The sequence below is a fragment of the Stegostoma tigrinum genome, chromosome 11 (assembly GCF_030684315.1).
Source record: "Stegostoma tigrinum isolate sSteTig4 chromosome 11, sSteTig4.hap1, whole genome shotgun sequence".
In the NCBI taxonomy this organism is placed as follows: Eukaryota; Metazoa; Chordata; class Chondrichthyes; order Orectolobiformes; family Stegostomatidae; genus Stegostoma; species Stegostoma tigrinum.
In genome coordinates, this window is record NC_081364.1 from 53,444,693 (window position 1) to 53,459,994 (window position 15,302).

At 41.2% G+C, this 15,302-nt stretch overlaps 1 protein-coding gene across 1 annotated transcript in view; it reads left to right on the forward strand.

Moving 5' to 3' along the window:
• Window positions 1–15,302, forward strand: part of dnah12 (dynein, axonemal, heavy chain 12) — a 318,710-nt gene that overhangs the window by 100,976 nt on the left and 202,432 nt on the right. The window contains exon 24 of the mRNA XM_059649958.1: window positions 14,536–14,692. Within this exon, the coding sequence (XP_059505941.1) occupies window positions 14,536–14,692 (157 nt within the window). The remainder of the gene's footprint in view (window positions 1–14,535; window positions 14,693–15,302) is intronic.

The window sequence follows — 15,302 nt, forward strand, 5'->3', positions numbered from 1 at the left end:
TATTGGGTATTGTAATTTCCCCTAGTGATTGAGCCAACTCTAGGAGTCAAGTGACTCAAGAACAGTTCTACTGAAAATCAGTTCTATTGTTCCACCTGAAACCTTGCAGCATTGTCTCATCAACACCCATTCAATAGTCCATCAAGGTGAATGGCTTGCAGGAGCAAATTACTACAGATGCTGAAATCTGTACTGAAAACAAAAATGGCAGCATCAATGGAGAGAAAGCAAGCTAACGTTTCGAGTCTAGATGACTCTTATCAGAGCTGAAGTGACGTATGGAAGGGGTAGCATTTGCAGTGGTTGGGGAGTGTTGGTTTGATTGCTGGGGGAGAAAGGATTTGACAGTTCAGATTAAGTGATCAGAATATCAGAATGGTAGAACAACAGTGTGTATAACTGCCAGACTGGAAAGAATAGATAGTACCCATTGGCGTTGGGGGAGGGGAGAGAGGACATTGTGACAAACAATGTAACAAACAAAGCTAAAAGAAAGGGAAGGAATGAGTTCACAATTTGGAGGTATTGAACTCAATATTGAGTCCAAAAGATTGTAAAGTACCTATCTGAAGATCAGACGTTGCTATTCCAGTTTTTGCTGTCATTCACTGGAGCATTGCAGCATGCCAAGGACAAACAAGTGGGCATGCGAGCAGGATGCTGTGTAAAATGACTGGCCATGGCAAGGTCTGGGTCATGCTCATACACCAGTTGGAGGTGTTCTGCACAGTGCTCACCCAATCTGAGTTTGGTTTCTCCACTGGAGAGCAGGCCACATTGCCTGAAATGGCAAAGAATGATCCAAAACCTTCCAAAACAGCACTGCTGATATGGGTTTCTTCTTCCATTACTGTGGTTTATTGCCCACTGTGGTTGACAGGGCCCTCAACCAAATCCAACCTATCACACGTGCTTCTGTCCTTGTCCCTTGCTGTCATTCACAACAGCGTGATCGAGTTTCTCATGTTCTCTCTTTTCATCTCACCAGCCTCTGCAATCAAAGGATCATTCTCTGGCATTTCAGACAACTCCAGCAGAATTCCACCACAAAATACATCTTTCCTTTACTCCCCCATCTGCATTTTTCAGGGATTGTTCCCTCTGGGACACACTAGTCCATTTCTTGACTACTAATACCAACCCCACTTCCTGCAGCATCTTCCCATGTAACTGCAGAAGGTGCAACACCTGCTCCTTCACCTCCTCCCTGCTCACCATCCAAAGGCCTAAACAGTCTTTCCAGGTGAAGCAGCAATTCACCTGTACTTCCTCTAATCTTGCGTATTGTATTCACTGCACCCAATGTGGCCTACTCTACATTGGATAAATCAAATGCAAATCAGGTGACTACTTTGCAGAACACCTCCAATCTGTGCACAAACATGACCCTGACCTTCCTGTAGCTGGTCATTTTAACAGTGTCTTGCTTGCATGCCCACTTGTCTGTCTTTGGCATGTTGCAATGCTCTAGCAAATGACAGTAAAAATGGAGGAGCAACATCTGATCTTCAAACTAGGCACTTTATAACCTTCTGGGCTTTAGTTGAGATCATTAACTTCAGATTGTGAACCCATTCCTTACTTTTCTTGTTACATTCTCTGCCACCGCGTCCACTTTCCCCTCCCCGCCCCACTCCAGTGAGACTATCTGTTCTTTCCAGTCTCGCAGTCAGATACACCATTGTTCTTCCATTCTCACATTTCAATCACTCAATCGGCACAATCAACATCCTTTCTCTCCCAGCACTCTGACCTCTGCACCCCCCCCCCAATTATTTCATAAATGCTTCCCCTCCATACTTCACTTAAGCTCTGATAAAGTGTCATTTAGATTCAAAATGTTAGCTTGCTTTCTCTCCACAGATGCTGAATGGCTTGCATATCTGTCTGGCCTGATTCAATTTGATAGTGCATGCTGCAAGATTCCTAGCTTAATATCTCAGTTCCACTGTCTTATTAACAGCTATTCAATATAATCAATCAAAATAACCAATTTGCATACCAGTCTGTCCCATCTGATCCAGTTTCCAGCGTGCTGTTCATTTGGCCAGTTTTCCCAGCATGTCATTCAGTTGGCCAACATTGCTTTCAGTGTCCCAGTAGGGTTGCTATTTTATTTAAACGGGATGCTCCATTACTAACAACATCTTAAGGGTATGCTGTACGTGTAGTCTATGACAACAGATCAGGAAGAGACCCAAAGCTTTGACTAAAGGATGCTGGCAAAGTAGTGGCATTAAAGTCCTTAACATCATTCACAGCAAGTCAGATACTCTAAATGGCAATCAATAATAAATTGTGGATTTGAGGTGGCTGCCATAATGCCATGTGGTTCCAGAAATTCTAAAGCAGAATATCAACCCTTCAAAAAAGGTGTCAGCAGAAATTATCCCACATTACCAGCAACTTAATTGATGCCTATTGAGAACTGGCTTGTTTAGCCATCGAGAAAAATGCAGCAGAAGATATCATCCAATCTCAACAAAGGCTGGAGACCTATCACCACTTATAGATGGAAGGATGCTAACGACACCATGCTTTGGGAAAAGCCTTTTTTTTAAATGTCCCTTTGAATTTCTTCATGATTATCTGACTTTGATGGCTTCTGCCGCATAAGTGGAAATATTCTCTCTATATCTATTCTGTCACACCTAACTTTAGATAGCTCTATGAGGTAAATCCTCAGCCTTCCTTTCTCAAGAGAAAAATGATCCAGCTTGTTTGTCATTTCCAGATATGTATACCCATGCATTTCTGCCATTATCATTCTAAATCTTGTCTGCTCCCTGACTCTATATTTTTTTCATTATAGTACAGTGGCCTAAACCGTAGGCAGTAACCCATGTGGTCCAACAAAGTTTCAATACAGGCTTTACATAATTTAGCTACTTTTCAATCCACCTAGAAATAAAACCTACTGTTTGCTATTTTTGTTTAGTTTGCTTTGCTAACCAATGGTGCAACTTTCGAGCAAATGATGCATTTCTACTGTGGGATCCTATTATTTCCTCTAACCCACCTGGGCACATGCCTTCCAAGTAATAGACTATCTTCTAATTTTTCCTAGTAAAGTAAACTGTCTCAGTTTATCTGTCTTGAACTTATGATCCCAGGTGAAGGATATGTCAAATCTCAGAGAGAAACCTGGTTTGATTTCATAATTTTAATTTTGCTGTTACTGTAGTGGTCAGTTGCTGAATATATTCAATAAAAGCTGATGAAGTTCTTTTAGCAAAAGTACTCAAGTTTATTCCAGAAAAGAAAATAAAACAAAGGTCTACATTTATAAAACAATTTGGAAAGATCTTAATTTAAACAGTGAAAAGAATTTCAAATAGTTTCCCTTTACATTCAGTTAATCCCAAGGAAGTAGCACTCTTATTTTAACTCTTTAATCTAGTATGCGGCTGACACTTTTCAGACCTTTTCAATGGCTTGCTGAACCAGCTTAAGACTTTTTTCAGCTCTTATGGCCTGAAGTCATTTTTCCGCCTCCAGTGTTGATGATTCTTTCAAATTCTGACAATGTGGAGATTTCTACTAACTCTTATAGTTTGAAAACTTCCACAAACCAAAGTCTCACAGTCTGGAGACTTTGACAGAATACACTATTGCCCTTATGTTAGGATGATTTCTGTTTTTCTAAGCTCAAGCTATGAGTAAACTCTGACCATCTGTTTATATATTGCCTAGGAATCACTTTTCTGATGAAGGGTCTAGGCCTGAAACGTCAGCTTTTGTGCTCCTAAGATGCTGCTTGGCGTGCTGTGTTCATCCAGCTCCACACTTTGTTATCACTGAGCCAATTTAACTTGTTAATGGGATATAGTTGCCACAGGCATTTCTTATCTAAAACTAATTTCCCAGAGGCAATTAAGAGTCATGCTCATGTTAAATCACATGTCAGCCATACCAGGTAAGGATGGTAGATTTCCTTCTCTGAAGGTCATTAGTGATGTTACTACATTTGAGCAGTTAATTATTAGTAGTCAATATATAGAACATAGAACAACATAGAACATAGAACAGTACAGCACAGAACAGGCCCTTCAGCCCACAATGTTGTGCCGACCATTGATCCTCATGGATGCACCCTCAAATTTCTGTGACCATATGCATGTCCAGCAGTCTCTTAAATGACCCCAATGACCTTGCTTCCACAACTGCTGCTGGCAACGCATTCCATGCTCTCACAACTCTCTGCGTAAAGAACCTGCCTCTGACATCCCCTCTATACTTTCCACCAACCAGCTTAAAACTATGACCCCTCGTGCTAGCCATTTCTGCCCTGGGAAATAGTCTCTGGCTATCGACTCTATCTATGCCTCTCATTATCTTGTATACCTCAATTAGGTCCCCTCTCCTCCTCCTTTTCTCCAATGAAAAGAGACCGAGCTCAGTCAACCTCTCTTCATAAGATAAGCCCTCCAGTCCAGGCAGCATCCTGGTAAACCTCCTCTGAACCCTCTCCAAAGCATCCACATCTTTCCTATAATAGGGCGCCCAGAACTGGACGCAGTATTCCAAGTGCGGTCTAACCAAAGTTTTATAGAGCTGCAACAAGATCTCACGACTCTTAAACTCAATCCCCCTGTTAATGAAAGCCAAAACACCATATGCTTTCTTAACAACCCTGTCCACTTGGGTGGCCATTTTAAGGGATCTATGTATCTGCACACCAAGATCCCTCTGTTCCTCCACGCTGCCAAGAATCCTATCCTTAATCCTGTACTCAGCTTTCAAATTCGACCTTCCAAAATGCATCACCTCGCATTTATCCAGGTTGAACTCCATCTGCCACCTCTCAGCCCATCTCTGCATCCTGTCAATGTCCCGCTGCAGCCTACAACAGCCCTCTACACTGTCAACGACACCTCCGACCTTTGTGTCGTCTGCAAACTTGCTGACCCATCCTTCAATTCCCTCGTCCAAGTCATTAATAAAAATTACAAACAGTAGAGGCCCAAGGACAGAGCCCTGTGGAACCCCACTCACCACTGACTTCCAGGCAGAATCTTTTCCTTCTACTACCACTCGCTGTCTTCTGTTGGCCAGCCAATTCTGTATCCAAGCAGCTAAGTTCCCCTGTATCCCATTCCTCCTGACCTTCTGAATGAGCCTTCCATGGGGAACCTTATCAAATGCCTTACTGAAGTCCATATACACCACATCCACAGCTCGACCCTCATCAACCTTCCTAGTCACATCCTCAAAAAATATATATTATTTTGTTCAGCATTTCAATGTAAGCCAATTCTTTTATTTTTATTTTGTCTGTATTTCAACTGTAGTGTAAAAATAAAGTGTGTTTTGCTTAAAGTTGAGCAATTTGATCAATTGAATTGCATCTGGAATGCAATGCCATACATTTTCATATAAAATAAGAAAAGCTTTGGGTTTGGGCTATCCTCGTAATGTATTTTGAAGGGTTTTGGTCTGGTCTATATTATCACTTTTAGGTTCTAGCCTTTCCCCTTTTATTATTTTGGCGTCCTTCTGTTTGTTCCCTAGTAACACTTGTATATTTAACATCCCCAGATTTTCTATTCCCCCAATTTTCTTGTGGAGTCACATGTGGTCGTTTCCCCACATATAACTGTCTGTATAAGTGTAGTGATTGGAATGAGTTTGACCAGTTCTGAGGAAGGGTCACCAGACCAGAAACGTTAACTCTGTTCTTTCCTTTACAGACCTGCTGAGCTTTTCCAGCAACTTTGTTTTTATTCTTGACCAGATGGATATCCTTTTTGAGTATGAAATCACCAATTGGGGGTGGTAACTTGGGCCAATCAGGAAGTTGAGGCTGACAGATATAAACAGGAGTCTTAGAAAGCTTCCCCACTCCAAGGACTGGCTGTGAACTTGCTGGTCAGAGCCCATGTACTATGCATGTGTACATGGACACATATGAAAGGATATTGGCCTCTCTGCAGTTATTTCAGTGGTGATGAGAGAAAACAGTATGATCTTGAAGAAAGCTCACTCACTACAGTTGACTTTGAGCTGGGATAGGCATTTCTGATATCATGCCTTTATTTGGGAGCCTTGACTCGTTCAATATTGTCGTCGAAGACTTGGCCCAGTATATGGAAAGAATGTGTTCTTTTTCTGTGCAAATGTCATTGAGGCATAGGAAAAGCAACAGGTAGCTTCTCTGACTGCTTGTGGACCCACAACATTTTTGGTTATTAGGAGCCTATCTTTCCCTAAGGTGCCAGATACTAAAACCTTTCAAGAGCTGATAAATTTAGTTAAGAAATATTATGACCCCAAACCTCTGATAATTCTGAGATGCTATTGGTTTTACTTGGCAGTTCAAGTACCGGGGAATCCGTATCAGGATTTTTGATGAGGTTAAGATGACTGGCAGAGGTGTGTGATTTTGAATTAATCCTGAATGAGATGCTGAAAGACTGTTTAGTATATGGGATTAATGATGTAACCAAGCTAAAGCTGAAGCCACACTTGACTTGAAACAAACACCACAACTGGCTTTGTCATTAGAAAGTGTAGCAAGTAGAGCATGTGAACGACAGAGCATTCCAATGTAATTGGACACTTTCACTTGTCTGACTGGGCTTGGGGAACACAACATGACTGTAGGTAATCGCAGAGCCTCGTGCAGCACAAGTCCTGAGGAGAGGGACCCGATGTCAGCCCACAGCAAAACCCAAAAGTAAAGACGAGCCTCAGCCAAATGGCTAAAATGCTCTTCAGAATGTGGGCTGGCAAGCCTTTGTAGTGGCTGCTGGAATGCAGATGCGAGACGGTAAAGGAGTCCTATAAGATTTGACTTCAGTAAGAGAACTCATATGCCAGTATCCATTAGAGTGTACACCCTGGAAAGTCCACTTGCATGTGGTTAGGCACAATTAAATTGCTTAGCAACATCCAAATCAGAAACAATTAAAATAAGTGCCTAGTGAAATGATCGCTCAGTTCTCATGGAGGTTGACATTGGTGCAAATATATCAGTGGTTTCAGACCCAGTCTTTAACAAATTTCACACTGGACTCCAAACCTTAAGTTTGCACAAGACCTCAGCCAAACTGAGAATGTAGACTGTGGAGCTGTTACAGATTAAGGGTATGATTTTAGTTTCAGTCTTCCATGAGAAACAGTTGGTGCAGTTAACCTCTAATTGTAGTTGAAGGTTTGGGCCCCAGCTTGATGGGGCAGAATTGGTTGAGAATGATTCACTTTGATTGTCTCAACATTTTTTGGTTAGAAAATGAATGCCTGAGTAAAGTCCTAATTAAATACTCAAAAGATTTTCAGGAACGACAAGGGACTATCAAAGAAGCCAAGACCACCTTACATGTTGACCAGGAAGAAATCCCATAATTCTGCAAGTCCTGCCCAGTGCGATTTGCCTCTCATGCAAAAGTAGAGACAGCAGTCAGGAGGCTGGAGAGAAAAGGAATTGTCAAACCAGTACAGTTTGCAGAATGGGCAGCCCTAGCTGTACTGAATATAAGCCTGAACGGTTGTATCACCTTGGTGGAGATTTTTACCAAACGATGAACAGCTTCTTGCGACTGGATAAATACCCCAGCCTTTGCATAGTGGACTTGTATGCAAAATTAGTTGGGGTGGGGGTGCTGTCTTTCACGAAGCTGGACATGAGATATTCAAACCCGCAATTGCAATTAAATGAAGAGTCCCAGAAGTATGTCATAAATAATACCCATAAGGGTTTGTACCAACATACAAAATAGCCATTTGGGCTATCATTAGCCTGTGTCCTTTTGCAGCAGATGATGGAGAATCTTTTGCAAGCTCTACCCTATATTATCATTTATCTGAATGATATGCTAACCAGCAAAGCCAATAAAGAGCACTTGGGAACTTGACATAATGCTTAAGCATTTCTCACAGTCATATGTATGCCTTAGTAGGGAGAAAGTGTGTGTTCCAGGCACCCAAGTAACCTATTTGGGCTACAGAGTCTGAGTGGGAAAGTGATCATAGGTGCCCTGGCTCCCACATCTGCTCCAGAGCTTAGGGTTTTCTTTTGGGTTGGTGAATTAATACAGAAAATTCATTACTAACCTGGTTTGCATCTTGGCACCTTTACACCTGCTATTGAGAAATGGTCAGCCTTGGAAATGGTGAGGTAGCCTTTAGGGAAGTGAAAAAAGCAGCTTGTATCATCAGAGGTTTTGGCCTAGTATGATCTGAAGTGCAATGTGGAGCTGACTTGCGATGCCTCCCCATATGGTATTGGGGTAGTGTTAGCTCACTGGTGGCCCAATGGAGAGGAACACACGATACCCTATGCTTTCTGGACTTTGGCTGATGCCAAACGCGTATAGGTCCATATAGAGAAGGAAGGTTTGTCATCATCCTTGGTGTTAGAAAGTTCCACTAATACCTTTATGGATGTAAATTAGTAATAGTAATGGACCACAAATCCCTGCTAGGGCTACTTAAAGAAGACAAAGCTATGCTGCCCATAGCTTCTGGTCAAATTCAGCAGTAGACTCTTTATTCTCAGTGCGTATAATTAAAAGTTGGAACATTGTTTGGGAGGCGAACTGGCAGTTGTGGTTGCCTTGAACCACCTCTCACTGGCAGATACGCCACTGGTGGTGCTTCCTCTGGAAGTCTCCATTCTGGTTTTAAACTTTCTGGACCCCCTTCTGGTCACTGCTGGCAATATCCAACCACAGACACAAGTAAATCCCATCCTGGCATATCTAAAATGGTGATGGGGGAAACAAAAAGGCCATCACAACCAGAATTGAAACCTTTCTGGACATGGTGAGACCAGATCACCTTAGAGGACAGCATGTTATTATGGGGAGCAAGAGTGATTGTCCAAGTAAAGGTCACCATCAGATACTGGCTGAACTCCATCAGGGTCATGCAGGGTTTCTAAAATGAAAATGTTGGCAAGATCCAATGTCTAGTGTCCAGGATTGGATGCCAATAGAGCTGCATTGGCACTCTGGGCACTGCCCCATCATCAAGGACCAAACTTACCGCCAGCAGCTCCCCCACATTTGTGGGAATGGCTGGGTAAACCCTGGACTTGGTTACATGTTGACTATGCCAGCCCTTTCATAGGCTCAATGCTTTTCATCATTATGGATGTCCATTCAAAGTGGTTGGACATGCATTGATTTCATTCATTAACACTGATGACTGAAAAGCTGTGATGGTTGTTTGCGATGCAGACTCCTTGAAGTATTGGTCATGGACAATGGGACATTATTTTCCGGCAGGGATTTCAAGTATTTCCTGAAGTTGAATGGCATTTGGCATGTTTGGACAGCTCCATATCATCCATTGTCCATGATCTGGCAAAAAGAGTAGTCAAAACATTGAAGGCAGACTTAAAGAAACAGGCTACAGCTTCACTCAATACCAAACTATCCCATTTCATGTTTGATTATTGGACCACTGCTCATCTAATTATAGGGTTAACTCCAGAAGAATTGCTAATGGGGAGAGGAGTCTGCACCAGGTTAAACCTGGTACTCCTGGACCTGGGTGTTGTGGTGGAACAGTGTCACGAAAGCCAATGGACCACAAGCTGCCTCTAAATGAGACAGAATGCGTCTCCTGAAGTAAACTGTCTGGTGTTAAAACCATGGAAATGGCCTTGTACGGGTACAAGACAAGGTTGACGTGAGGTCAGGTCTCATAAACATAGTTTGGGTAGATGAGGCAGCCTGAGCAAACCTGGATCACCTGAAAGCTGCTACCTCACAAATAGGGCAGGAGGAAACCATTACTGAGCCCTCAGAACAGCCAGAAAGTCTGTCAGAAACTGTGAGTTCTCCCCTTCCATCTGGCATCAAAGAAACATCAGTCCAATGCAGCCTTGATACCATTATCACCTGAAGAGGAGGAGGAATTTCTCCCAAGATGCTCTGTGGGCAAGACACAGGCTCTGATTCGGTACACACTGCCTGTGTCCGAATCAGAGGAACCAGGCTGGGGCAAAATGGTCCCAGGAGAAGCTACAAGTAAAGGTACAGTCTGCATCCCTGAACTTAATGGGGGAGTGATTTAGTGATTAGAACCAGGTTAGCCAGGTGGATCTTGTTGATCCCTCATTGGCCCAAGTTAACAGCCCCAGTCAGGGATCCCTGGCTGACAGATATATTCAGAACCCTTAAAGCCTCTCATCTAAGGACTGGCTCTGAGCTAGCTGGACAATATCTATATACTATAAATAAAGGGTGACTTGGTGATGTGATACTGGCATCTGTGCAGTTATTGTAGGTATCTGTCAGAGAACTGTTTCTCAGATCTTTGAGACTTGACACTCATCTAAATAATTCTTAAGGGTTACTCCAATACTGTTTCAGAATGTATTCATAAATATGATTTTCCTCACATTCTCAACATTTCTTTCTACGGTAGTCAAAATAACTGATCCCATTATGTGAATTCTTGCAAATTGCACAAAGGTCTGGTTAGGTTTCTCTCTTATAGGCATGAATTTTAGTTGATAGGCTCATAAGAATGATCTTTTAAGAGTTTAATAGTTTTCAGATTGTTCTTCCAATAAATTGGCACGTGTATTCAAGGCTGTACCTGTCAAGATACTCTGAGCTAGTTAGAATCAGACATGTTTCGGCTGCTTCATCCTCCTAATCACCTTTTCAGCTGTGAAATATCTTCCCACTGCATCCTGTATAAGTTTAGGCGTGAAACACAGATTTTAGTAAAATAAAATCTTTCACTGGAATCAGAATGATTCTCTGATTTTTTTTTTCTTTCTTCCTTTATTCTGAGCTTTTCTCTAATGATGTCATGGCATGTTATCTGATTTCACTATCGCTTTGCAGTTCAATTTTTAAATGAATTCCACATCCCTTTTCATTGTTTCTTTTCTTCAAATTCACACCTTTTTTTGTTTCTCTTGCTCTCATTTTTCTCTAACTCAAGTTTCTCCTTCATTTTTATTTGATTCTTAGCTCATCCCGGTGTGACGTCTCCATTTCATATTTCTTTCCTTTTTTTATTTCTAAATGCTTAGTAATCCGTTTAAGCATCAAAACCTAACAAGATCCTGTTTGTTTCTATGACCATTGTATCCACAAACTTTCTCAATCTAGCCTGAATCAAAGATTTTGAATAGATCACTGATATTTTCTATACCCGGAAAATCTTAGCAATAGTTAAAGCGAATTTGAAATTCCATTTAATGTAATAAACATCACAATATGTCTCTTGTTTTATATTCAGTATCTCCCTGCAATACCTTCTTTGAAAGATTCACAGATCCCTCAATTAGTGGCTATTCCCACCAAGAGCCTTCAGATTGTTATGATCCCAGCTAATGGAAATAGTGGACAAGTTAGATCTCAGAGTGAAACCTGGATTGATAGACCAAAATTTTTATTTTTGAAGCTTGGTTGCTGTGATGGTCAGTCACTGAAGAGATTCATATGTGGCAACGATTCTCGATAAAGAACTCAAGTTTATCACAGAAAGGGAAATATAACAAAGGTATACATTTATAGAACAATTTAGAAAGATCTCAATGTAAACATCAAAAGTATGGCACATAGTTACTTTGTCAATGGCAATATAGTCAGCAAGTTAAGCTGGTTTTAGGCCTTAACAGAAATTATCAGAAGTCTCTGACAACATTTTGGAAAAAGCAGACATTTCTGATAGAGTCAAATTTTCCCATCTGTTAAGCAGCACGAGCAATGGCAAACAACATGGGAATTACAGTGAGAATGAAAAGGTGTTGATGTTGAAAAGAGAATATTCTATTTTCCCTTAAGATTTCGATGGCTATGTGTGAATCTCATCAGCAAAGAGCGTGCAATAGATATGTGTTTGGGTTTCTATAAAAGGCGTTCAATAAGGTACCACACGTCATTTTATGTAAAAGCCCATTGGATTAGGTGCAGTAAATTAACATGGATAGAGGATTGGCTAACTAAGACAAAGTTGGGATAAAGAAGGCGTTTTGTCTCTGATCACTCTCTGTGGATTTTCTCTGCAGCTGTAACGCTGTATTCTGCTATCCTGATGCACTCTGTATGGTACAATCAGCCTATATAGCAAGCACAATAACACTTTTCACTGTATCTCAGTACATGTGACAACAATGACTCAAGCTCAACCTCAGACTCAAATTTTAACTAATCATGTGCCACAGGACTCCGTGCTGGGGCCACAGGCCACAATTATTTACAATATATGATAATGACTTGGATGATGGAAGTGAAGGTACAATCATCAAGTTTGCAAATGACACCATGGTTATGGAGGCAAGTTAGAGGATGATGCACAGTTTTCAGACAGATATTAACAGGTTAAATGAGTGGGCAAAAACTTGACAGATGGAATATAATGTGGGTAAATGTGAGGTTATACAAATTGACAAGAAAAATAAGAGCTGAAATAGAGAAAGGCTGCAGAAAGCTGCAGTACCCATGAGCTTCAAAGTGTAGTACTCAAGTGCTGATGTGTAATTCTGCAGCACCCAAGGGTTTGAAGGTCCTAATGCATCAATCACAAACAGTTTGCGTTCAAGTTCCATCGGCATTAAAGAAGGCAAATGGACTGTTAGCCTTTATCTCAAAAGGAATGGATTTCAAGAATATGAAGGTCTTGATATTGGTACATGAGCAATTATCAGACTACACCTGAAATACAGTGAACAGTATTCATCACTTGTCTAAGGAAAGATGTACCGGCATTGGAGGCAGTGTAAAGAAGGTTCACTAGGTTGTTTTTGCAATTGGAGGGATTTTTTTCAGAAGAGGTTAAGCAGATTGGATAGTACTCATTGAAATGTATAAGGATGGGAAAGAATCTTACTGAAAAATATAACATTCTTGACAAAGTATACTTAAAAGTTTTTCCTTTTTTGGAAGCATCTAAGATAAGTGAGTATTTCTTTAGATTAAAGGACTGCCCATGTGAAATGAAGATGAGGAGAAATTCCTTTTTTTCAGAGCATAGTCATCTGTGGGACTCTTTAATGTAGAGGACTGTCAAGGCTGGGTTGTTAATTATATTCAAGGCTGATGCTGATTTTTAATCAGTCAAGGGCCATGGGGATAAGGCAGGAAATTTGAATTGAGAAATATTAGATCAGCCGTAATCTCATTGCATCGTGGAGCAGATTCATTGGGCTGCATGGTGTACTTCTGCTCCTACAGCTATGGTTTTATGGTTGCTAGCATGGGATGAGCGCCTTACTTCCATGTACTTGCATTTGTCATTAGGTAATCTTATCCTGTTTATGTGCAATTCACGATTCTTACATGCACTAGTGAGAAACTACATGATGCCAATTCCTGACTTAAGAGTCAGAGCAGTTACCTGACAGATGCAACTTGCCGCATGGTTCCTTGGTCCTCCATTCTCAAGTCCTTTTACCAGCATCTCACTGCATGCTCCATAAGCAGCAACCGTATCCACCCTGTGTACTGAAGTCAGCATTGGCAAAACTCCAGCCTAGCCAAGTCATAATGACCATACGCAGACTTGTATATTACGCAGTCAGCACTTGAGTACTACACTTTGAAGCTCATGAGCACCTTAGGTTGCAATGTTCTTATCAGGTTGCTCTGCATGCAGACACACATACATGCACCTCATGCATCTGTACAGGATGTATCTCAGGGCTCTGAGCTTACTCTCTTGGTATTTACTCACCTTGTGTTTACTTGGCACTCAGTAATTCTGTCTTGTCTTGCTTTTTAGTATGTTGTCACATCATACAGAACCTACAGGCTCACAGAATCTCTGGTTCGACATGCTTCTTAGCACAGACAGAAAACCGGAGATTGTCACAGTTTGTGGTACTGAATAGTCAGGGAGTGGGCATGTTGCTCTATGGTGTCATGCAACATCCATGCCACGCTTGCAGCAGATTACATGGCAAACACACTGCATGTTCTTCAACCAGATCTTCATGTGAAAGCCTAAAAGGAGTAGTCCTCAGTGGAGTGAAGAGGCTCAACAGTCAGCCAGGGAGATGCCATTGCATCTCAGTTCAGGAATTGACCATGGTTAATCAGATACCTAGTTTGAATTGTGTCTGGTCATCATGCCCTTCCACTCTGGGGTTTGAGCCAAGCTCACTCATGCAGGCCAAGTCCAACTGGCCCAGGGATTGTTGGTGCTTCAGTGGGGGAGCTGTAAATACACTAGTCCTGGGGCTGGGCTATTCCTAGTTACAAGTCAGCTAAGGCACAGGCCATGGTTGATCCTGGGCTTTAGGCACAAAATGACAAGGAGATTATCAGGGCAGCCGTTGTGTGGGGAAAGTGTGAAATTCAAACATGAAGATTGGATACATTATGCTTGGATGCGGAGTAGATATGACAGTGAAGGTGTCAATTCTAAATATAAGGACAGGAAACAAAATTTAAAAAATAACTGGTTTGAAAAGGTATCACACACTGTAAGCATTGACACTAATGGTTGAAAATAGGATACTATTCATTACATTGTCAGGAAATGATGCATAGTTCTAGGTACTATGTATTTGGACAAAGGTCACCAATTAACTTTTAAAAATGTCAACTGTCTGTTTTAATGGTTTCTCAGGGGCTGAAAAAATACTGCACTAAACTTCAAACTCAGCTGAATGATATCGTGGAGCTAGTAAGAGGGAAACTTTCCAAACAGACTCGTATTACACTTGGTGCTTTAGTAACCATTGATGTACATGCCAGGGATGTTGTTGAAGACATGATTAAACAAGGTAATCAACAAATGCCCTAAAATTTCTGTGTAAATGTGAATGGCACTGAGACAACATAGATTTCATTGATTATGGGCCACGGGTCAATTGGTAACATTTTAGCCTCTGAATTCAGAAGGTTGCATGTTCAGGTTTCACACCAGAGACTTGAGTGCATAATTCTTGGCTGACATTGCAGTACAAAAACACTGTAGTGCCTTGAGTTGCCATATTTTAGATGGGATATTAAATATCAGTCCAGTTAATATCCAAGGTAGAAGGAAAAATACCATAAGACTATTTCCAAGAAGAATATATCAGATATCCCTGGTGATAAATAAATAAATAAAATACTGTGTCTGCTAGAAATTTGAACTAAAAATGAAAATGCAACATTTGAGGGAGGGAGAAACACAGCTAATGTTTCAAGTCCGTTGTGACTATTCTTCAGTTCTAAAATGTTAACTGTGTTGCTCTCCTCCAGATGCTGCTAGACCTGCGGAGTTTCTTCACATATCCCTGTATCCTGGTTAATGCTTATCCCTCAATGAATACACGAGCATTCACTTGGCCATTATCACATTGCCTCACTTAATTTAAGCACACTTGAAAACACACTTCATTAGCTGTA